The 24,331-nt window shown below is 40.0% G+C and overlaps 2 protein-coding genes across 2 annotated transcripts; one reads left to right on the forward strand and one right to left on the reverse strand.

Moving 5' to 3' along the window:
• Positions 1–8,256: 8,256 nt before the first annotated feature.
• Positions 8,257–12,784, forward strand: LOC306698223 (protein FAM180A; the record flags this gene model as incomplete). Its single annotated transcript, XM_079162441.1, has 3 exons — positions 8,257–8,335; positions 12,261–12,358; positions 12,455–12,784. 3 exons carry the CDS (start codon positions 8,257–8,259, stop codon positions 12,782–12,784), a joined length of 507 nt encoding a protein of 168 aa, XP_079018567.1.
• A 237-nt stretch (positions 12,785–13,021) lies between these two features.
• Positions 13,022–22,933, reverse strand: slc23a4 (solute carrier family 23 member 4). Its single transcript, XM_079163685.1, has 12 exons — positions 22,843–22,933; positions 21,963–22,103; positions 21,305–21,462; positions 19,800–19,959; positions 15,807–15,988; positions 15,304–15,424; positions 15,053–15,209; positions 14,677–14,930; positions 14,361–14,525; positions 14,172–14,280; positions 13,976–14,071; positions 13,022–13,731 (listed from the first exon to the last, which is right to left on the reverse strand). The coding sequence occupies exons 1-12, from the start codon at positions 22,888–22,890 to the stop codon at positions 13,463–13,465; spliced, it is 1,860 nt and encodes a 619-aa protein (XP_079019811.1). The 5' UTR covers positions 22,891–22,933; the 3' UTR covers positions 13,022–13,462.
• Positions 22,934–24,331: the final 1,398 nt, after the last annotated feature.

The raw sequence follows: 24,331 nt of genomic DNA on the forward strand, positions 1-24,331 counted from the left end.
TAGTTACTTTGCAGATTGAGTTAACAATACAAAATATAATCAACACATAAATGATGATGTATTATTATTAGGTTAAGATATGCCTTTACTGATTGTTGTGGGAAATTCACAAGCTACCCAGCAATACATTAAGTCATCACAATTAGCCCCACCTTCACCAGCTGCAACATTAAAGCAATGTACACATGACTTCATCTATAATTCTTATCCAATAACAAGTATTACTGTGACATGGGCCAGTCTGCATAACGAATACTTTTACTTTCGGTACTTTAAGTATATTTTGATGCTAATACATCTGTACTATAACTTAATAAAACATTTTGAATAGAGGACTTCTACACTATAGTATTGCTACTTTTAGTAGTAAAAGTAAAAGAATATTAAAGTTCTTCTACCACTTTACAAATACTGCATCCATCTATACAACTGTCTACATGCTTCTTTACACGGCATTACATCTTTTATTTTGTAAATCATTTTTGGGGAAAAACACAGTCAATCAGCTTGTTATATATAACAATTGATGAGATATTACAGATTATTACTACCTCTGTGTCACCCACTGAAGACCAACCAGGATACCCGCACGCAGGGACATGAAACACGAGTGCAGCAGTAACCTCCTCACTCACTCTGGCTGCATTAGAGCTGGAACCCTGCGTTTAGCACTGCCTGGGTCTATGATTTCATTACAGATGCTTGATTCAATACTAACAACTCGGATGACTTCAGGTCAATTACTCAATGACAGCGCTGCAGGCAACACCATCAATCACCTGCAACTAACCCCTCATCTCATGGCCCTTGTACGCTGCAGCACAACCTGGCCTGTTCACTGTAAAAGCACACTCCGAGCACCTTTCCCCCCCTCATGAGCGCAGCTTGCCTGATACTGTACATACCACTCACTACAGCCAAAAGCATCAGCGCCAAGTGCACAGCTGTGAAAACAATCATTTCACATCTATATCTCAATTCTACCAGCTTAAAATCATTTCGTGCTTGGGCTTTGCTTGTACCTGTATGTTCTCACAGGAAGGTCTGAGTGAGTTGCCTTCTTAAGTGTGCTGGGTTCCCGAGAAAGAAAGCCATCAGATTGACAAGATAAGGCCCAAGGTCACACTGTACCTGTTGCACAGAAACAGAGATCAGTTCAGTAAGACTCGCACACAGTGGAAGAAGATATGAGGAAAGACTAACTACAGCCATGCCAGCGTCTCCACGGGGCTATACTTGAGCTGAAGGCTAAATTCTGTGCGCTAAAGTCACAATGACAATGCTGACATACTGATGTGAAGCAGGTAGAATGTTTAACATGATCACCATCTTGTACGCTAGCACGCTTACATTTTATAATGTAAAAACAAAACACCAAAGCGAGTGTCATAAATAGAAATAGAAATTTCCACAACTAAATCGTTTAGGTTGCTAAACTCTATTTATGAAGCAAAGTATTGGACAAATTAGAGATTTGACCTGATGACGGCACTAGATGAAATGTCTGGGGATCACCAAAGTCATTTGTATTCATCCTGCTAAATCCTTAAACTAAAGTATTGATCCATTTGATCTGATGACGGTGCTGCATGAAGTCAGTGCGTATGATTTGCCGGCAACGGTGAGGTTGCCGATTGCAACCAACTAAAACTTCTCCTGTGTGCTCAGCGTGTAGGTGAACTGTGGTGGCCAATGTGAAAATGTAGATGTCCCGATATAGAGCCAGTGCACGGCGGCTCCGTATGTAGATATTAACACTATCTAAGGTAGCGAAAACACAACAATTCTTATCTTCAGGTGATGATACACTTAAGAAAACATACTTATTAATATTATATTCCATTTCTGACAATAGATCCCCCTCAATGCTTCACACTGTTCCTTTAAAATATCACCAAAGTTATTACAGTTTGAGGGAGGCACGTCTGTTCACAATCCATTGCAATGTAGCCAAAAGGTGTTGAGACCTTTCACTGAAAAACTAAATGTCAACCTCTTGGTAGCACTACTGGGAAAAGTCAGGGGATCTCAAGTTGCATTGATCCTGTTGTGTGAATTTATGTGAAAATTGCGGTCCATCCAGTAATTGCTGAGATATTTCAGTCTGGACTTGAGTGGTGGACTGACTGAGACCGTCATTGGCATCCCTATGTCATGCCACTAACATGGCTAGAAAGCAGGAGGGAAATGGAAAAGAGAGAGAGAGAGAGAGAGAGAGAGAGAGAGAGAGAGAGCGAGAGAGCTCAGATCAAGTGGTTTAGAGGTAGAAGTCTGAATGAAGGAGACAATAAACTAAAGGGGACAAATATGATCTCCATTAGCCTGTGAAAGGGCTCATTTAGAAAGTCAGTAGCCTTAATTGCAACTTCAATGATACTTAGGTCCATTAGGATATTGATCACCATGTCAAATAAACTGAGACAACCTAAACATCTGCCTCATAGTCTAATTTGTTCGTATTGGCATTTTATTGGGCTTGTGTGAGAGTGTGACCATGCCTGCACAAGGAAAACGTTTGCTTGTGTGTGTATGTATAAAAGTATTTGAATGTGTACACAGTAGTCTTACAGAGCGTAGCTCACCATTTCCTTTTATTTTTCTTTGTATTATTTAGTTTTATGATTAAATAAATGATTTCCTTTTTGGCCTGTAGGGTGAGACGCAGACCCACTTCCCAGCTCCCAGCGGGAGCCGCAGTTAAAACAGGGGTAATGGCCTTGAACTGCAAGAGTCTTCGCAGCCTGAAACAGAGCCCCATGGTCACTTGCCCAGATTATGGAGCCATTACTACAGCTTAAGGTGGAACGAGGCTCGCTTCAAAGGGATGGAAGTGAGCGGGTTGTAAACCGAAGTATTCCCAATGCAGTACTGAAAGAAAAATTTTCGTGCGTGACTTTGCGTGATTGTCGCTACAACCCAACGTTTTTCCTCTCGATCTCGAAGGACGACAGCTGAAGGTAGATGGCAAATGGCAAGATTGAGGCAGATGAGTGGAGACGGCAAAAGCACAAGTAGCAGAAGAGGGTGTGGAGGAAGAGGGATACTGTATGTGCGTAAAAAGGAAATAAATGACTATTTAGGAGGATTTGCAGACACGCATAGTATAATCTAATAAAAGTCCACACACAAACTCAAACAAAGGCTCTGAGAACTGAATGTGAGTGATGAGGCGCACGTTCAAGGCCTTGCCACTGCAGACAGCTCATCTGTCGTCCTCAGAGATAAGAGGAGGATTCAGGCGCGATGGGTCCAGAATGGGAGGCAGATTGTGTCTTTGTCTGCAGGCTGAGCATTCAAGATTAATATCTTGGACTAACTTCTTTGGATGAAACAATAAGCAATCATGCAAAAAAAGTATATTTAATGATTAGAAAACAAGTATATTTAAGTGTGGAAGTTCTGGACACATTTACTGTAAATAGTTCAGGTTCAATTCGGTTGGATTAAAATGTATTTTACCCCGTGTGTGAATGGTGCAGTACGTGACAAAATTTAATAGAATAAAAAACAGTTTGTATTTTTCAAATGACAGGTTTTGGTATCCGTATGTGCATCTTCATTCTTACCAGTACACATGTACAGTAATGTGCTTTCTGAACTGAAACTTAAGGTCTCACAAAAATCTGAGGAAAAGGTTGTTGTTACTGAAATAAAAATGTGAGATATTGTATTAAATTTAAAGGAGCTCATTCAAATTCACAGTCAACATTGAGAGGCCCAGTTTACATTTGCATATTCACATTTAGTACATTGTTTTTTGATGACGGAATTAATTGTCATTTTAATTTCATTTTAGGTTTGGCATTCACGGTTTGTTTTTAAAAATGAAGACAAAAAATGTAGAATGTATTAAATTATTTTAATTTACTACGCCAGTCCTAGATGTGAATAGCAATAAAAAAAACCATCTTCCCTGAGGATGAAAATACTTACATAAACATATATATAATTACTCTACGGATCAACCATCTGTAATTTATTTCCACACAAAGAGCTGCTAAACTTATTTTTTCTTTCTTGCTCAGACTGCCTTTGTGTCTCCTTAAAACCCAAGAGAGAAGGAATACCATCAGACCACTTACATGTATTCTCATCATTCTGAAACAATGCAGTTGCTGTTTTGATGCCCTGGATATTGTGTTGCAACTTAAACCCCAAAAGCCAAAACGCAGGTCAAGTACCGTAACTGTGTTCGGTCCAGAACACAAAGTCTGTTCTGTTCCCACAATGTTATTTTCGGTTGCGATTTTGATGCAGACTGTCCCAGAAAGTCACGTTTCGACTGCAGCTGTGGGGATTTTGAACTTCACCATGCAGCTAATTACAGTCACGGCTATGCTCGTATGCTCTGTGTCTATGAGGAACAGATGGACAAAAGGGTTTGACAGCCTGACTCTGTGACACATTGCTACGCCAGCGAAAGATCTGGTGGGGGACCGTGTCCCAGAAGTCAGAAATGATAAAGTTAGCATCATTCCAAAAGCAGGAGGGTGGCTGAACGGATCATAAACTGGGTTGGCCTGAAGACAGCAGAACACAATACAACTTCCTCGTGATGACAGATGGTCTGTGAAAAATCTGGGATGTCTGCAGTACCAGGCTGTGAAATGGCAACTGCCCAGGGTGTGTGGATGCTGCATACAATATCTCCAAACTCTAGCAGAGGAAATGCTGATGTGTTGAAATGAAACTTATACAATAGCTTGCAAAGATTGTGTGTTAGAGAAATATTCAAATTTCAACTCTTTCCTGAGTTAAGTGAGACTTTCGACCTGAAATCAAACAGTACCAATGTATATTGATGCATGTTCACATCACTAATACATTTCCATACTTATCTTATTAGTGTTTGGGTAGTCCATCACTGTGAGACAGGCCACTGTAGATGAAAGTAAAAGCAGATAAATACTGCCATCTAGTGGATAGGTATAGCTATTACAGGTTTTAGGATTTCTTTATTTTTTCTTTAATTCTAAACCCCATTGTGTGTTTTCAGTACAATATTGCCATGAGAGCATTTGAAAATACACTGTGTCACATAATCTGACGAATGTGCATTTGCATTTAGGCTCTATGCCTTCATTAGTGATTTAGTGTGAGATATAGTATATAATACTCGTGGTGTAACCACTGCAACCCCACATCGCGGTTTAACAGTTAATCGTTAACCATCACAGAGTGAAATAAAGTTATACTGATGATCGTTATCCGTCAATATTCAGTAAAATAAGTAAAATTTATTTAAGTAAAAATTATGCTTTTCGAGTGGCCGATCTCTGATAATGTTACACTGTAAACAACCAATTATAACGTTATCATGATGTGTTCACGCGTAATCTCGTAAAATTTAGTGCTGGTGAGAAACTTGAATAAATCCAGTTTTTGAAGATTTCACAACAACATGAATATTAGAGATCAACTATGACTACTAAACTACTAATGACAATATTATATTTATTATATAATATATGTAAATATTTAAAAAAAAATCATTTATTTCCTTATCATTTGAATTGTGTGTTTTTATGAAGAAAATAAACACTATAGATGACTATAACAAAGTAAAAGGATAACTTTTAGAGTTTTTGATGGTTTAAAGACTGATGATAGTCTGGATCCTTGTAGACCAGCTGTATAATCAAACAACAAAGGGATCCTTATCAGCCAATATGGATCATCAATGATGGGCAATTAGTATCAGCGGCAAAAAAACATGATCAGACATCTCTAAAAGTTATATTTGGTCCCTTTTTTCTTTTGTGCGGATCCGACCTGTGACTGTGATCCGTGAAACGATCTGAACCGTGAGTTGTATGATCCGTTGCAGAACTAATGTGTACTGCATCTATCTACACATTGGGACATCAGTGATTTAGTGTTGCACTTCGATAAAGTTGGGAGCCTTGTGAAAAACTGATTTTATTAAAAAAGATTGTCAAAATTGCAGAATCAAAGGAAGAGTCTACATTTTGGTACCTACCAAAAAGCTTGGAACCTACATTTCCCATGATGCAATTGTCTTTAATGAGACCCTTTCTGCCTGATAACCGGTCCCATCTTGCAAACTCAATACCCAGTTTGTAACTTGTGTAAAATGTGTAAAATCTCTAGTTATTTTTTTCACACTGAGTCCAAAGGTCAAGGGTTGCCTCCACAGCCAACAACTGTTTTGAAAAAACTTTACACTGTAGGACTCCTCATGACGAGTAAACTGAACTCCATGTGTAAAACTGGTGGAATGCCCTTTATATGTAAATAATAGAGGAAAACTCAAACCGTGTGATGTATAATTGTTTAAAAAAAAGTTAAGTATTTAAATGCACTCTATAGTGTCATTAAGGGCCACAACAGCTTGAAAAAAGTTAGTTATAAGAATATAGATAGATTTTCAATTAATAAAAAAAGAAAATAGCTACATGAACAGAAGGTAAATAAATGACAACAGTGTGACTTTCTATGTTGCTCGCTCCTCACACTAACATGCTTGGTATCGCTGGAAAATAGAAATTCCTTTCTAAATCACTTCAACGCACCCTGACTCAGCATCCGGTATCAACGGAGAAACGAAGCAGTCAAACCTGACATTTGACATTCAGCTACTGACTGAAATAAATCTATGTTTGTGCCAAAATACATCCCCAAGGCATATGTTATTTTCACCAAAAATAGTTACTTTGGGTTCTAGATTGGGCCAACGGGAAGTCCCACTTGTGGTAAACAGCGGGAGACTACACGCAGTTGCATCATTATGCATGGGGATATTGGATAAAATGGTGACATAACACAGGGCTCTAGCCACCATTAAGTCATTCAGTACACCAACTTAGGAAAGGAAATGATTTGGGGTACAGCCTAGAATAACTCTTTTATTGAATTTACCTATTGAAAGAATAATATGTTTGTTCAAGTACTTCAGCTGTAATTCTTGGAGGTTTCCCAGAGGACACAGGGCTCCTGCCAGTTTCAGCCCAGTCTGCGTCTGCATTCCTCTGCAGCAGCACGACTGCTGCCTCTTCGTCTGAGGCATTGTCCCATTCTGACTTCCACGGACGAACACGTGACTTCCTGAGGGCCAGGTGTACGGAACTGACCTCTAGAAAAGTGTGCTGTGTGCTCACATGTTGGCATCAGCCTGCGTGCCCAAATTAAAGAAATTGATGTTAAAATAGTGTTAAAACAAATAAAAATGAGTTGCACTTCTGGTAGCTGTTCCTCAGGCTTGTGGAGAAGGCGAGCTGTGCCAAGCAGTGAACAAAGTCTTTCTTTGTGGGTTCTGCATATGCTTTCTGTCCAGTACTCAGGGTGTGTGCATTGTATAATTAGAAATCATCACTTAGGAGTGTAAGTTTTCCACATTTGTCCTCCTGAAGAACATAAACTGAGCTGGTTGCTGTAGGTCATCCTGGCACCGTCACATATATGCTCCAACCCCCTGAGAGACCAAACTAACTTTGACCTTATAGGTACACAAACACAGCTCCAAGGGGACAATAAATATGCTCTCTCACCCAATCAGTTCTTCAGTCCATGAACAGAAGCAAAGATGAAGCAACTCTTTGTTCTCCCACATTGTTTTTACGTTCGACAGACACAAAATATCAGCTTCTTCCAAGGCTGAACAGCCTGTAAACGACTGCTCAATGAGGCAGAGAATAGTGACGAGTGTATTACACAGTTTGCATAAGTATGACGGGATGAACTGACGAGTTGCATTAAAAGAAAGCAGTCGATTTTAAGCTTTGGCTGAAAGACAGGGGCACATAAAGTAAGTCCTGTATGAAGTACTCAGATGATAAAGAGAAACACATTTCAGAGACAACGAGTAGAAGAAATATAAACTACAAAGAGAAACGTTGCCTCCAAAGATGAAAATGATGATGATGATAGGACAATGAAGTGTCGTTAACACATACCTGTAAATGGTTACAGGAGAATGATGTAAAAATGAGAGTGTGTGTAAACCTGATGAAAACCAGCTGAAAGCATAAGAAGAGAGTCTGCTTTTGAGGGGCAGAGAGAGAGAGAGAGAGAGAGAGAGAGAGAGACATCAGATCTGGATGGGAGGGGGAGAGAAAACAGCCCTGAGGACAGACGGAGTGAGAGAACAGCAGGGATGAGGAAGGTGTGCTGTAAGAGAAGGGAAGAAAAGCAAGAGGAGTGGGTGCTAACAGGCAGAAACACAGTGGATGGAGAAGTTGAGACTCCTGTCTAGTCCCAGTTACATGCAACTAGCATCGCGCGAGTGATCAGGCCACCATGCTGCCCTGGAGGATGGCCATCGTTGGTCTTTTCTACTTCTGCATCAGAGCAGGTGTAACCCAATATCAGACTCAAGGTAAGACCTGAACTGAAGCTCAGTATTTTAGTGCCGAAGAGCAAAGTGTTCCGTGTTTTGTATCAGCCTGTAAGAGGTTTCATTGCAACATTGTTCTTGTATCTACAGGTTCCTTAACAGAGCATGAATAGTATTTAGCGGCAACTCTATTCAATTGTATGAATTTGATGCTGGATCTTTCAAAATATTTACATTTTTAAAACCCTTAGTATTTGATGGAGCAGAGATTGAAATAGTCTTGGCTGTAGTGTTTATTGGTTTGGTTGTAATAGCAATCCTTGTCTTTTTATTTTCTGAGCAAACGGCAAATGGTTTTGTTACAGGAATGACCTCATTATATGTATTGGACACGAGAACCTGTTCATCTCATACATGTCACTGTTAAAGCAATCCTCTGTCATGCATAGGACTCGCTTTGTTTTGAGGAACAAATCCTCTTTCTCAGTAACAATACTAAGAGTAACACATTTAAAATTGAATAAAATAATCGCCATCTCATACAGAATGTGTCTTTCTAGTGGCAGCAAATTTCACTTTTACTCTCATCAAGCTACCAGGTTCAGACCTCATCTGCACCTGTTTCTAATAGGAAAACAATGGGAGGGACCAAAAGTGATCTGAGAGAGGAAACTCATATCCTCAAGTGAATGAAAAGCATACTGTGAGATATTCAGACCAGCTCCGGACAGGGAATTCCTTTCATCTCAGAAAGGTTGGATCTTTTGTGATTTGATAAGTTCTCTTGGTTTCATTTCTCAATGAAAAAACATGAACAGAAGTTATGATGCACTGATGGCGACGGTGAAACAATTCTGGTGGTTGCATTTTCTGTTTCTGGCTATTCTCCATTGACAGGAGGTCAAAATTCACGAAGTGACTCCAAGCAGCAATAAGAAGCACTTCATCATAAAAAAGAACTGGAATCACCTGTAGTTCACATTTGGCCTTTAATTTAAAAAAATGACCTCTCACTGCAAGCTGGAGCTGCCAAGCATGTGACGTTGCTCATGCACCATGTGATCTAAGCCCAGCGAGCTCGTGGTCTTCATTTTTCTTTTTACCACGTACATCAACAGAATATGTGCCCTCAGGATCAGTCAATACTGTGTGATTTCAGCCTGGCTCATCCAATTTGCTTCCAATTATAAACACACTGTAATGCATTTCAATGGAAGGGTAAGCAAATATGATGAAATATGTTTTTGGTCAGATATTTATGAAATGAGTATGTAATCGGTACGCTTGAAGGAAATAGAATATATATAAACATACTAATTTGTCAGACTCACCAAAAGGAAAAGACAATCCTGATAAATAGTGCAAGCTTTTTGACCTCATTGAACTTGGATTACTGGACATCATTATCTAAACATTAGGACTGACTTGAGTGCATCAATTGATCCTGCAGAAGTGTGAAAAAGCAACAAAAACGGTAAAATTGCAACAACAAAGAAAGATCCTGCAGAAGTCTAGTCAAATATCATCAACTTGTTGTACTTGTGATCCTGAAATTTAAGTGGATGGCAAGGAGGCTAATCGATTTCTTAAAGGGATAGTTCACCCCAAATTCAAAATGATTTCCTCTTACCTGTCATGCTATTTATCAATCAAAGTTTGAGTGTGAGTTGCCCTGTTTTTTTGTTTTCCTAGGAACTAGTTCCTACATTAAACTGCTCACAACATAAATGTGTGGATTATCTTGAGTACCTTCATCATGATTTCTGAAAAGAGACATTGCTGTTGAGTTTTTCAAATGTCATCTTTACTCCAGACTAGACTCCAGACAAAGCTGTATGGTTTTGATTGCACTGCAGCAGGTTCAAATGATGGCACGAAACAACGCAGTCCAGCACAGTCACAGCCACTGGCCTGAATTTGTGCACGACAGGTTAACTTCCTGTCTGTCTGCATTTATGTCTGTATGAGTTCCTCATGCAGAGTTACCGCCATCTGTTCAAATGGCTTGGCCCCTGAAAGGTTGCAGTGAATCTGCTTTGAACACATCAATGCATGCGTGTGCTCTCTCTCCTACTAAACATATGTAAACTGAGAGAGCCTTACTCAGTGGGGGGTTTCTGCAACGGTGTAAACCATTTGCCATCGCCACACAGTCACACCTGACACCCAGTGCAATGTTGGGTTTGAACAAACATTTATTAAATATAATAATTTCAATAGAATCTTGAGATAAGTGAATATTAAGAAATTGAAGAAAATCTAAAGTGTGGATAGTGATAAAATATAACACTGAGCTTTGACTGTCCTTGCAGGTCATTAGTCCAGTCCTCACAATATTATACAATTAGCTTTGACTACACAAAGTAAAAATAAGCTGGTCCCCACAGAGGTTGCAGCTGGAAAGAGTGAGTTTCATTTCACGCATTTCAAGCATTTGAACGCATGTTCACGCGCACCATGGTTATCTTTTCTGAGCTGCAGTTTCTAAACACTGTGCTACACAAGTTTACCTGATTGTTGTTCCCACAATTCACTCATGGTGTGTTTTTCTTCTCTTTTTGTGAGGATTGTTCTGCTTCATCCTCTCATCGAAGTTGTAAACATTGATTCCTGCGTAATTTGCGGAACTCTACGCAACTTGCGTAGTGAGCGTCCAAAAAAAAAAGACTCACCAGTCTAGTCTGGATTTCTTTCTTTCAGTTCTTTACCTTGATGAATAGCAATGCCATTCTGTCGGTGGCTCCCCCTCTTTGGTCTTGAGTGAAATACCGTAACAAATATTGGATGGATTGGCATGAAATGAAGACATTCATGTTCCCCAGCAGATCATACCCTCTGCCTTCAGTGATTTCCTTTCTCCATTTCTTTAGTGCCACCGGAAGTTGACTCACCAAAAGTTAAACATTCATGGTCCTGACTACTCTAAATGACTTTAGAGCTCCCCTGACATGTTATATTACGCCCTCATGTGATTGTATGTAAAATCTCACAGCAACTATTGAACTAAGTTCCATGACATACAGACTTTCATGTTGCCCCTCACCATGATTTCTAAAAACGTTGCTGGTCCCCTCGATTTTCTTCGGGCACAATTTTAAGTCCAAGACATGAGCAAATACCATGGATGCATTATAGGAATTTGAATACCGGATGCGAGAATGCCGCCCATGCCGGTCATGTGGATGAAAATTGCTCGCCCTGTGCATGAGCCAAAAAAGTGGCTTCAGGGTTTGCTTCCTGCTTAGAATCTGTCTGTAGTATAGATTCGAGACACAGCAATTGTACTTGCCGATCATTTGTATATGTTAGCATATAGCCATTTTTGTGCATTTAGCTCAAAGCACCGCTGTATATAGGTTTTGAGCTCTGTTTCTGCACAATTATTAGTATTTCACGTAACGTGACTGCATAGTATTTGAGGAATGTCTGGGCAAATGCGTAATGGTTACTTCCTCATGCTCCAATCATAAACAGGGGGAAAGGTTTTCGCCTGTGAGCTCTCTTAGACCGCATAGGATTTGTTGTGGTTGACACCCTGCTCTTCCCATGCTGTGAAAGTGAGCATGAAAACATTAAGCCCACATACACTGCATGCTGAAATCATCTGGACCCTGTTGTACGATCCCTGTGTTACACCGCCCTTCATTCCTCTGCTGCCTTTGAAGTCTGAGGTCACGTCTCATCGCCTGCAGATAGAAGTCATCTGTAAGGTCAGAGATCGCAGCGTTTGAAATGCATATCATAGATTAACTGCAGTATCTCCCAGTGGGTATCACATGTGCCAGGACAGTTCAGAGTTTGTTTTAACTGCTTGTCACATGGATTTCCAGCTTAACAGGTTCAAGAAGCCATTTGGGTCCACAGCAGTAAATTACGAGACATAAACGTGAAAGGAAAGGTTTTGCTGGGGAAACTGTTGTTTTCTACCATCCCTTACTCTCCCTATCTATCTCTCTTTACATACTAGCTCTATTCCCATCTGTAAGCAAAATGAAGAGAGGGTTGACAAGTGTGGTGAGCCCCACCTTCCACGACTCCTTCGATGACGTTCATCTGTTATTCGAGGTGAGACACGTACATCCTTAATAAATGAGTGTCTGAGGTGTAAAACCAGCTAATAAACCTCAATGAACACTAGTTGTTCTTCTTTTCCTCTACTAGATCCTGCTTACTGGCATTAACTTTGAGGCAAGTGGAGAGTTTACAGTGCGAGATGCTGAGCTGGCTTCCCTCCGCAAGACAAGAAACCTGCAAGTCATCTGTGAGGAGATCATTCCCAAGAAGCTATCAGACGTATTTAGGCTCATCTCTGGCCTTTCACACCACATTGGTCACCTGCATCAGGAAGATTTTGAGCGCACCCTGTTGACCTTGGTATACACCACCCAGGGGATGGTCAATTCCTCGACCGAACACCAACGACGGATGTGGGCTGAGTCTTTTGTTAGTTTGTACAGAGCCATCAAGCAGGATCTGACAGAGAAAAACTGAGTTGATACTGATGTTGCTGCTCAATGGCTCCATGTGTGATATACTCATATGAAAAAGATCCATAGAGATTAGTGGGTGCTCTTAGTTTGTGCATTGCGCAAACAATGGCAGTCTGTAAGGAGCCTGGGAGAGAAATCCTGTCAGAAACTATAACAAACTGTTGCCACTTATAAGTAAAGTGCATTGACTGATAATAACACAATTATTCAAATATATTAAAACATGAGGCACAGCATCAAAATTTAACTCTTTATAAGATTTATATGCTAAATGCAATAAAAAAAACATAAAACATCATGGATCTACTTACATTCTCGTGTCTTTTCGGTCTTTATTCACTAGCACCTGGTTGTGATCACATTCTAAAACTGATAAGCAAACTAAATAATTCATTAGTTTTACTCAAGTGGTATGCTCCGCAAAAACAAATTACTCTACAGAAATGTGTCTGTAAGATTTATATATATATATAATTTATAACAATTCATAATAATCAGGTACGTACGTACCTCCCTAAAGAAAACCATAAGCAATCTCATGCAAAACAGCTCTCCAAAAGGTTACACCATGTCGTTACAGCACAGTGTCTTTAACAAATGAAAAGAAGTCCAAACTGAGCTGCCTCTGATGTACTGTATGCTAAATTCCCAAAATTGCATACTGAAGTGAGTACACAACTCACAGAGCAACTCCAATAATAATCTGTGAAGGCTCTGGATGTCCGGGTTGCTGCTTAGGCTCCAGGGCATTAGTATCTGCTGTGCATCCATCCAGGGAGCTGGGCTCACCAGGAGGGCAGAAAGGTATGTACCGGAGCCAGGAGGAAGAAGACAAGTAAGAGCTGATGCCAAAGGGGAGGTTGTAGACTTCTCCGCTCTCCAGTGTGTTGCTGGAGTCATCCTTGTGTGTTTTGTTCCACGCCAGGATGCCTCGTTCATGCTTTGATCCTGTTCGACACATGTTAAATGTGTTAAACCATGCTACTACGGTCTACTGAAGACTCTATGTTGACTCTTTGACATTGACATTTGTGCTGGATCTCTGGTTTAATCATCGGGATTACATATCACATATTTTTACAATTTTTTTTGCTGTTAACATTATGACAAAATAGTAACTTAATAGAGAAGAGGATTTAGATTACCTAAACAATTTAAACATAAAAAACGAATACTTCAATGTAGAAAATACCTGGAATTGTGTTGTCCAGAAAGAAGCCAAAGAAACCTCCTACAAACATACTGGTTGTCAGAAGTACCAGTAGCACCTGGTCGAGTTCAACGACACCTAAGCACAACACAATAACAATATTTAAAATAATCAAGTAAAAGTATAGGATGCTTAATCTGAAAATGACAGATTGTATAGTGACATTTAATTCATGTACCTGTAGCAAGAGCTTTGGGGTTTTTAAATATCCAGTTGGGAATGACCAGAGCAGAGAACATGGAGAAGCCAAAAATGAAGATGTTTCGAGAAGAATTCATATCAGCATACTGAGAATGTGGAACAAAAAAAATGTTTTAACCAACATTTAGGTCAATGTAAAAAAAAACATGTTTGCAGCAGTGTGTACCTGCAGATTAGAAACTCCTGCTGCAGCGATGACGCCAAACATAACCATGAACATCCCTCCAACCACAGGTGATGGGATAGTGGTGAATATGGCGCTCACTTTACCTAACACACCCATGGTGACCATTAAGAGCCCGCTGGCCACAATCACCATGCGACTGCCAACCTGCAAATGAAAAAGACAGAAATAGAAAAGGCTTCTTGTGAAACTGTTTGTATTTAAACAGCATCAATGACCCTGAAAAGAAACAAAAAGGTTATGCTCAAATGTGTCAGTTGGAGAAAATGACTTCCAGATATGCTCAGGCTCGTCTTACCTTTGTAATACCGAGGACTCCAACATTCTCACTGAACGAAGTGGTACCGTTTCCTGTACCCCAGGCTCCAGCCAGCAGACAGCCCAGTCCCTCAATGCCAATACCCCTGTTGATCGCGTGTTTAGGGGGAGGTGGAGCCCCAGACAGCCTGGCACAAGCGTGGTAGTCTCCTACGGACTCTATCATGGAGGAAATCACACCAGCCAAGATGCCAACCACCCCTGCCAGGCTCACAGTCGGCATCCCCCACTGACCTAAGTTTGGATTCAAGGAAACAGAGAACGACACAGTGTATATAACCAGCGAACCCTTCTTTTTCTATTTACTTTTTTATTAAGAAAAAGTCACTTCAGGTGATAGTTTGTCTGCCTTTTACCTGGGTACGGAAAAGTTAACCAGGGAGCTTGGCTCACAACATCTCCCTTTAGGTCAGTACGGGCCAGATAGCCGTACTGGTCTGGTGCAGTAGGAAATACATCGTAGATTGTCAAAATGTAGCAAAGGAGCCACGACAAAGTTATTCCAAGCAGAACCTGAGGACACGCAGAAAAAAAAAGAATAAAGACTAAAGTATTAAATTCATAATTTACTTAATATATTTCAATCAACTTGTTTGATGATACATACAGGGAGAATCTGAAAGACGTAGACACGGGAGATGTGCAGCTTTTTCTTCTTGCTGAACGTAGGAAAGGGCACAGGTATGTGACGGAGGTACTGTGAGAACAGGATGATCAGTGCTGTGGTCCTGTGAGAGACGGGGACAACGCCATTCATTCATATACAGTAAATGTCACAGTGTTAAATAGGACTGTACTCTGTAGCAAAGTAGAGGAACAAACTGATTTTTTCACAAAGGCACTTTTTAATTAAAAGGCTTTCATGCACTGCCAAGAGATTACGACTTTAAACAGAGTTCAAGTCTATTATTATGTCCTCCAAGCAGGTGAGGAAGCAGATTTAACATGACCTATTTATTGCATTACATTTGCATGGAATTCTTCTAACAGAGATCTCCGTTAAGCGAAAACTCAATTTGACTAAACTGGCAAGGTTTGGGTTAAATGCAACATAATCACGAAGTGATAATCCCAAACCCTAAAATGACACTGTTTGGTAATTTTACCCACATGCTGGCGATACCCCAGTGGTTGCCAGCACTGGTACCGGCTGAGTCAAACAGAGACAGTCCAATGAGAGAGATGGTGGGTGCGATGGTGAGAGGTCCAATGAAGCGCATGAAGAGGCCGATGAGGCCGGAGAAACCAACAAACACCTGGAAGAGTGAGCCCACCATAATGGACCCCTGCAGCTGAAGAACGACAAGTAATACGACATCAAAATGTGGCATCGCTCTAATTACAAATGTATACCAGAGATGAGCTTAATAGCAATGATTATTTCAATAGCTGTTCAGACCAATGGTACTGTTCAACTCAACATCCAATTTATATGACATGAAACCAAAAGAATTGTTAACAGAGTTGGTTGTCATGAACAACAATACATAATATTTATAAACTCAGATGTTTTCAAATTTAGAGATTTTGTAAATCTCAAGGTTGCACAATTAATGTATAAAGGAACACTATATTTAGTAGGTCAGTAGTCCAAGATTAATTTTCTATAATTACAAACGAAGGTTAGAACAAATGCAAAACACAATGTATTAACTGTCAATGTGTGATTGGTTACAAAGAAAGGGAACATTTGTAGCACAGATGAAGAATATAAGTCATTCTATGGGAGAGAGGTCAACAGAACGTCCAAAACCAACTTGTCAAAGTACTTTTCCTATAAACACGTTAGCTCAGCATAACATATCAATTATTCAAGGTTCATGTTATTTTCCATCAAAAGTCAGTTTCCTTAAGTCTTTCATTCACAGTCGTGTCTCCTAGGGGTGTAACGATACACGTATTCGTATTGAACCGTTCGGTACGGGGCTCACGGTTCGGTACGCATTACGAACCAAACAATACGTTTGAATAATATTAAATTGCTTTTGAAAAATATAATATAGCTGAAATTGGTGGAGCCACTGCGCTCAAACATGGCAAACCACCCGACGTAACGTGCTGTCCTTCCCTGATTCGCCACACTCTTATCACGTGACCGTTCGCAGATGTTCACAAACAACAACAGTCTTGATTACCGATCGACTACCAGGTTAATTCCATATGAACAACTGATTAGAGGCGTTGTTGACCGTGTTGTCTTTACTAGCAGCTGTTGTTCAGATAAAGTCTGCATTTCTTTGGAGGAAGCAGCTGTTATTGGAGCGATTAGTGAGCGGCGTGACCAGCGGAGGTATAGGGCTGAGCCCGGAGCGGACTTCAGACGTCCGCGCTGAAGTCGCGGTTAGCGGCTTTAGGGAGGATGGACACAAAACGGAGGACTTTCCTTTTCTTATTGTTTATTTTGTTCTGTACAACTATGTACAACAAGTTAACACACATAAACTATAAAGGAACAAAACATGGATTGCTCAGTATGACAGAGACTTCAGTCACCAGCAGAGCTACGAGTAAGAACAGACAACGACGACACCGAGGAAACGAGTGAGAGACATGTGTTGACCACATTTATGGACCCATAATCTAGTAAACCTTTATGTGTAAGTGTTGATTTTAAAGTAAATTTGATGTGTGAGAGAGAGAGAGAGAGAGAGAGAGAGAGAGAGAGAGAGAGAGAGAGAGAGAGAGAGAGAGAGAGAGAGAGAGAGATAGAACAAGACCTGCAGCACTGTAACTAAGTGTAGAAATATGCTAAAATATATAGAGGCATTGAACTTATAAGAATTATGTATGTGCTCAATTGCAATCGTGTTGCGTGGTCATTGAGCAAAGGTCTCAAGCGCTCCGGGCGAGGCACTCTTGCGCTCACCGTACAAAGAAGAAGCTCTGACTCACAGGTGGTTTAGCTTAAACTTATAACTAGTTGTGTTATGAAACGGATAAGTCCATTGAATATTGTGTAGCAACAAATGGGTGCAGGACCGACACCTTGAGAATTCTCTCAGCTGGCAGAACTCCCACAGGAGGAAGACCAAGGTCAAATCCTCATCGGAAAATATAAGAAATATTATTAGAATATATATTATATAACAGGGCTCACAACCACCGAGACGAGAGATACGTATTCTGAGCCCTGACTTTGTGTCTGATGCCAGGGATACTTAATCTTTGATGGTGTTCTGTGAAACCATAGATCTATGCATTATATGTTCTGATGCTTGACTTAATAAATTGTTAATACTTTTAGACCGTCTGTCATCTGTTGTTTATCAGAGTAATTCCAATTCAAACGATCTGCGCGGGGTCCTTCTGAAGGTGTAGTCTTTTGGAGTCAGATTATACAGTGGGCTGTTTGCCCGAGGTTGAATCCCCAACACTAAGTCTGAAAAATAAAACTTCTAACATTTTCCACGCACTCTCTGTTTGAGTTCATAGAGGAAGATTTCAGAGAATATCTTAAGTATCAAACACGACCTTTCATTATTAAAGACTATTTTATTACTCTGTCGTATTTTTTTAAACTAAGCAACCAAGCTACTTCCTGTTTACACCGGCACCATCACGCCCAGTGTACGTGAATAGTCACGTGATATTTGTTACAAACTCTCCCCGCAGCGTTTAGGTGTCTGTTCCCTCCTGAGTCAAACAGGGCTAAAGGTATATCCCTACTCTGTAGTGATAAACCAGGCTGTACGAACATGATTAATGCTATTGAGCCCTGTGACACTACTCCTTCACCAGCCCATTTCTCCAGACCATAATTCCTGCTTTGTAAAAGAAAACAAAAGCCCAAACAGAGAATCAAATCAGACACAACCCCTTGAGAGTCTCACCAGCGAGGATTTGGCATTTCTGCTTTTTTGCTGAAGTGAAAATGTACCGAAACGTACCGAACCGTGGCACCACTGTATCGTATTGAACCGAACCGAGAATTTTGTGAACCGTTACACCCCTAGTGTCTCCGTGTGTGTGTGTGTGTGTGTGTGTGTGTGTGTGTGTGTGTGTGTGTGTGTGTGTGTGTGTGTGTGTGTGTGTGTGTTTGTATCGTTGTGTGATTTTGAGAGACACACTAGAGGAGTGCCGGCTAGAGGTCATATAGGGTCATAAAACGTAATAATTAATTATAATTGTGAGTTTCCACACTTAAGCGTAAATGCATACTTTTCAGATAGTAAAACATGGCACCTTAATTTAATGTCAAAATGAGTTTCATTCGGGTCCTTAACTTCACAGTGTCTTCCTAAAAGAAGCCATATTTCAGGGTCCTTAACCCGCAAAAGAGTAATAATTCATTAAGAATGGTGCTTGATATTGTTGCTGTTCTCCTCTGTGAGATGTTGTAAACTGAGGGTTTGTCAACAAAACCAAAGGTCAACAAAACCAAAGTGTATCAGTTAAAACTTTAAGATAAATATTATTTTTAATCATCACATTTCAGTTTTCATCATCTTGCTGTTGTCGTCCGCAACAAGCTAGTCGCTAACTTTATATACCTGCTGCTGGTGCTGGGCAGGTAGCACTCAGTTGTTTTCCCCCTGAAAACAGTTGCCTGGAAACAAGGTTGAGAAGAGCAGTCGCACTGATCCGAAACATTAAAGCTGCCAAACAATGATCCGAAAGAAGTTAAAGCTCTCTGTATGACGGGAACTGCTGATTTGGATCATTATTCCCGGAGTTTTTAACCATGAGCGACACACCCTAACCACTACACATTAGACGTTGTCATTTGAACTTTTGGTTTCATAAAAATATTGATTAGTGCAGCTTTAAGCTAAATAAAAGAAGTTGTGTTTGATTTAGACGTGTTTGGTTTATGCTGTTATATCACTATCTGCAACTGCCTATGAGCTATTGGTTTGCTTCCACTTACAAAACAGATGAGTGCTTTCCCAGTTGTGTGGTTTTGGAGAGAGATCAACAACAAAAGAAAAAGAAGGTAAAAGAGGGAGCTTGTTGTGCAGCTCATACATTTTACCTCATACAACGTTTTTTGTCAGATTATCATAAGGCTTTCACACTTGAATTATACTGTTGGGTTCACAGGTTCCAAACTGGCCAGTGGCCATTTACATGTGAACAAAATCCCATTGACATGGGTTTTCTTACCGCTCTCATTCGACTCTGCCACACCTCTATAAATTCTGGGGAGGACGTGTTGACGAGGCTGGCATTTTGTGTCCAAGCAGGACACGTCCACTCTGGCATGGACAACATTGCCATGGAAGGAGCCAGCAACGTGAATGTACCACCTTGGAGAATGGGAAGTCTGGAAATACCAAAGAGATATCATGAGGGCAATTAGGAGAAGGGAGCCAGACAGATATGAAGTCAGGATAGGAGTGTCACTAGATAGATCATCTTATTATCTTATATCATGTCAGATGTTGTGCAAGATTGCTTGGGGTAGCGGGTAAATCAACAACCATAATCATGTTTAAAGCAGCAATAAAAAGGTTACATTTGCTTGACAAAAATGCAGCTCCTCTCAAGTCCACATCGAGAGTCTCTATCTGTATACACAGTCCCTGTTTCTTACACTCATGTGATAATATGCTTGATTTAAATCATGTGCTCTCTAATTGGGTGGACTGCTGTATCAGGGGTTAACTGAGTTAAAGTCTTCTGCTATGTAATAATCCTCATTATGCTGCAGGAGACTTAAAATGTCTCAAAGAAAGTATTTTTGTGGAAAACATGAAAAAGTCAAGGCAATATTTAAAACACATCTTTTTGATGGGAGTTTATAATGTTTCCATCCAAAGGGACAAAACTATTTTGTGTTTGTTTTTTTTAATTTGTGGGCCGTTTAACACACCGTCTGTTTTCCTTACCGCTGAACTCCAGGTATTTGGAGAGAGATAAGAAAGCAACAGTGGTGCTAAGTCAGGGAATGCAGGTTTAGCAACAGCTAGATTACAAACATAATAAGATTGAAATTCCTCCCCTAATCCTACTGTGACGCCAATATTCAGCCAGTCTGCGCAAACATAGTGCAAGTTCAGAGCAACACAGCTCTGCTGAAGTTTGTAGGGCTCTCGAACAAAAATCAGCCATTGCATCATTTCTCCATGTGTGTATGTCTCTGCACACAAGAGATGCGTCACATTGAGTAGCTTTAACGCTTTGTGCTGCTAGTCTGCATTTCTTCTTTTGGGTACTCTGTTCTGCCATTTGCAGCAACAGAGAAGAAGTTGTAATCTACTGCATCAAATTGTATTATTTTGTATCTGTTTATATTGTTTTGCATCATATTGTATTAAAAATGTATCACTTAATATTTGTACTATGCTGTAGGTAGGCTATATGTTTTTGATACTTAAATAGAAATGCAAACAAACAATTAGGTAAGACGTTTTATAAAACAGTAGGTATCTCAATATGTAATTCTTTCTTTTACCCCTTTTTTCCTCGTCACAGCTAAAAGTACTTTAACATTTGAAAGCATACTAAGGTAAAAGCTCTCCTTTATTCCTCCGGTAATCCCTTAGCCCCTAGAATACTCTCTTGTTCAAGGTTCACTCTGACATGGCATGTGATAAATTCCTGAGGTTAGATATTTATCACCCAAACATCTTCCTGCTCATTAAACTACCCCTCCTTTACTCCCTTACCTAATGCCGAAAGTAACTTGCAACAGAGTGCAAATACCAGAGACGAAGAAGATGGTGCTGATGAGGTGGCTCTGTGTGAGGCCGTCAAACTGCAGACACAACCCCTGAGACAGGATTAGTGGGATGGCGATGATTCCCCCAAATGCTGTCAAACAGTGCTGAGAGAGGAAAAGATGGGGGGGAAAGATATCAAGAGACACATTTAGTTCATGTGTGATAAGGAGAAATTAAAAAGACATTTTATATGCAAGCTAATCTTGACACATTTGTAGCAAGTCAGTGGACTACATATATACCTGGACCAGTGATATATGCTGTAAAAATGGTAATGGTAGAAAGGTAAATATTTGATATGGGCAAATACAACTAAGTCAGGTCTTCAGAGGAAAGTCTGAGTGATCACAGCTGCTAAACACATAAAAAGACTCACTGACGTTATCATCTCAACTGTATCTGAAGCAAATTTTACAATAAGGCTTTTGAAAATAAGACCAAGTCTAACCAAGCATGAAGGAAACGTCAAACAGAAGCTCTCATGTGACACTGTTTGTCCTGTTTGCATTGTGACACAATAATAATCTATGCTATTGTCTCTTAATCAGGAAAGGACTAGAGCCTCATTGTCAAACGTGGCTTTAAAACCCCTTTGCTGACGTACCTGGATGCCTAGGATGATGCACAGGTACCAGGGAGGGACATCTGTCACACAATATGCTAGCTTGTTGCTGTTTCCCTCAGTGGACGTGTCCATTTCTTCTTCACGTTCTGTGTCAGGTAGATCACAAAAGCGCCCCTCAAGCTTCAATTAGTCAGACAGAGAAACAGACAGAGGTCAGTTAATGACACATGAAATAATGGCATGCTGCAGAGCTGTAATGTTGTCATATGGGTAAAATCTCAAAACAACAGTAAAGCAATTGAATTTAGTACTCGTTCAACCAGCACAACTTTAGGACGCCCATAGACCTGACAGTTCCTTGTGAGGGAAAGTGGTTAGATATGTGTTAGCTCACGACTTTCTAATAATTTCTCGAAGAAAAAAAAAGTTACAGTCAGATGAGTTACACATTTTCATTAGTAGGACTAAATGTTATACTCTTTCTTATTTATTTATTTATTCTGGGCTCAGTCCAGACAAAGTATCATCACTTTTGAATATAGTTAAGATTTGACCTAAAACCTCCTGTTTCTCTGACCAAACAGCATGTCAGTGTTGTCATTTTAAGCATAGAGGAGCAAGAATGTACATTCATATGTTACCATGACGCTACTTTGCCAGCTATTCTATCGGTTGTCAATTATTGACTGATGAAAACAACTATGACCCGTAGTTCACTTAGAGAACAGTTAAATCATCATAACACAAAGTAGTTGAATGTGTCCAGATTCACACACTTTAAAAGGAAATCATTGGATTTTCACATGACCATGTACGTTAAGCTTTACAACTGTCTTGAATAGCTTTAGAAGAACATTTTAAGTTTGTAATCTTTTCAAAACATTTTCTTGTAAAACAATTAAGCGACGGTTATACTTACTGCAAATGCGTAGTTGTCGAGACCAATACTGTCCTTTCCTGGAGCCATGTCAAGGGTCAAAGGCTCAGGTAGTGATCTTTGGGTCCGAATACAAAACAGGAAAGGGAAAAAACATCAGCGAGAGGGGAGGGAACACATCAAGAGAGGACGGGAGAGTCTGATAGAGAAGGCAGAGAGCCAGGAGGTGGGGTGTGCACTTTGGTAGGAAGGGGGAGTTTAGCCTTGAGACTGACTGAAATGAGTCCCACCAGCAGCTCATGTGAGCCCAATTACAACAGTGATAGCAGCTGACCAACCAGCATCTGGTCACTAGGAGAAGGCATTTGTTTCTCTTTCTCGGATTCACTCAAACACAACTCCTGTTCTCATTACGAAACCCCTTTAAGAAGCCTGAAGAGCATTTCTGAAGAGGTGCTGAATAGTTGAAATCCAGGGCATAGCTTATTTATGTCTTTCACTTTTTGGCGTCCAAATCTCCCTTACTATCACATGTTGTCACATGGTGCAAATCTCTTACTGATGTTCAGTAAACGTTAACTTCATTTATTCATTAACCGAAAAGTTCGATTTCCCCTAAATCATATTAGATTCAATTATATTATTAGTCTAAATTAAGAGTTTGATAGCGACCCACATCTAGTTCATTAAGGAAGTCGTATTATGGCAGCAGAGGAAGCTCAGATTCTCACACGTTGTTTTCACTGGAGTGAAGATCCAGGTCACAGACAGGCTGCTGCATGGCACCAGGAGGAAGAACAAGCATGCAGTAGGCTATTTAAGAACAAAGCTCATCAAAGGAACACCTCACCTCTAATTGATCCCAGACACTGGCACACAACTTTTCTTTTTTTACTGTTACGATTAATTTTTTTAAATCATGTTTAAATTGCATTTTATGCAGTCCTCGGTACACAGAATACCAGCTGTAGGGTTCTGTGGACATGTATCATCTAAATAAGCAGCTAGTCTTTGAAATATTACCCAAAGATGTTACCTAAAGAAAACTGCTGTATGATTTCTTTCTTTTCTTTTTACGCCGATTACTTTCCATAATAGTAGAACTTGTATTATAAATAGCAAAACAAGCAAAATGCTAGCTTCTTCTTTTATTCTATATATATTTAAATATATATATTTGTATTTATTTATTTATTTTTTGCAGAAAGTCATGCCTGCAAACAAGTTTTAATCATAAACCAAAGTACTGGACACATTTAAAATGTAGACCTGATGGTGGCGCTAGCTGAGAAGATAAATGTACAATGTTTCATGATAATCTATTCAATTCCAATCAAAACCACAAATGTCAACCGAATGGTGGCACTCAGGGAAAAAGTCAGGCCATCATCAGAATCTGGTCAACCCATCAAATAGCTGTCAAGATATTTCCATTTATATCTGTTCATTTGACAAAAAACAAGTAAATTGTCTTTAAGACCTTCATACAGTAGGAAACTACTACTGATAATTATCTGTAACATTGACGCTC

The sequence above is a fragment of the Pholis gunnellus genome (assembly GCF_910591455.1).
Source record: "Pholis gunnellus genome assembly, chromosome: 7".
In the NCBI taxonomy this organism is placed as follows: Eukaryota; Metazoa; Chordata; class Actinopteri; order Perciformes; family Pholidae; genus Pholis; species Pholis gunnellus.

Bases quoted from the DNA above. Each gene is read 5' to 3' on its own strand.
- slc23a4 (XM_079163685.1), bottom strand. From the start codon at position 22,890: ATGGCTCCAGGAAAGGACAGTATTGGTCTCGACAACTACGCATTTGCA. The intron at 15,210-15,303 runs GTATGTATCATC...GCGTGTCCTCAG, and splicing joins ACGTCTTTCAGATTCTCCCT to GTTCTGCTTGGAATAACTTT. The intron at 14,072-14,171 runs GTACATGAATTA...TGTTGTGCTTAG, and splicing joins CCCCAAAGCTCTTGCTACAG to GTGTCGTTGAACTCGACCAG.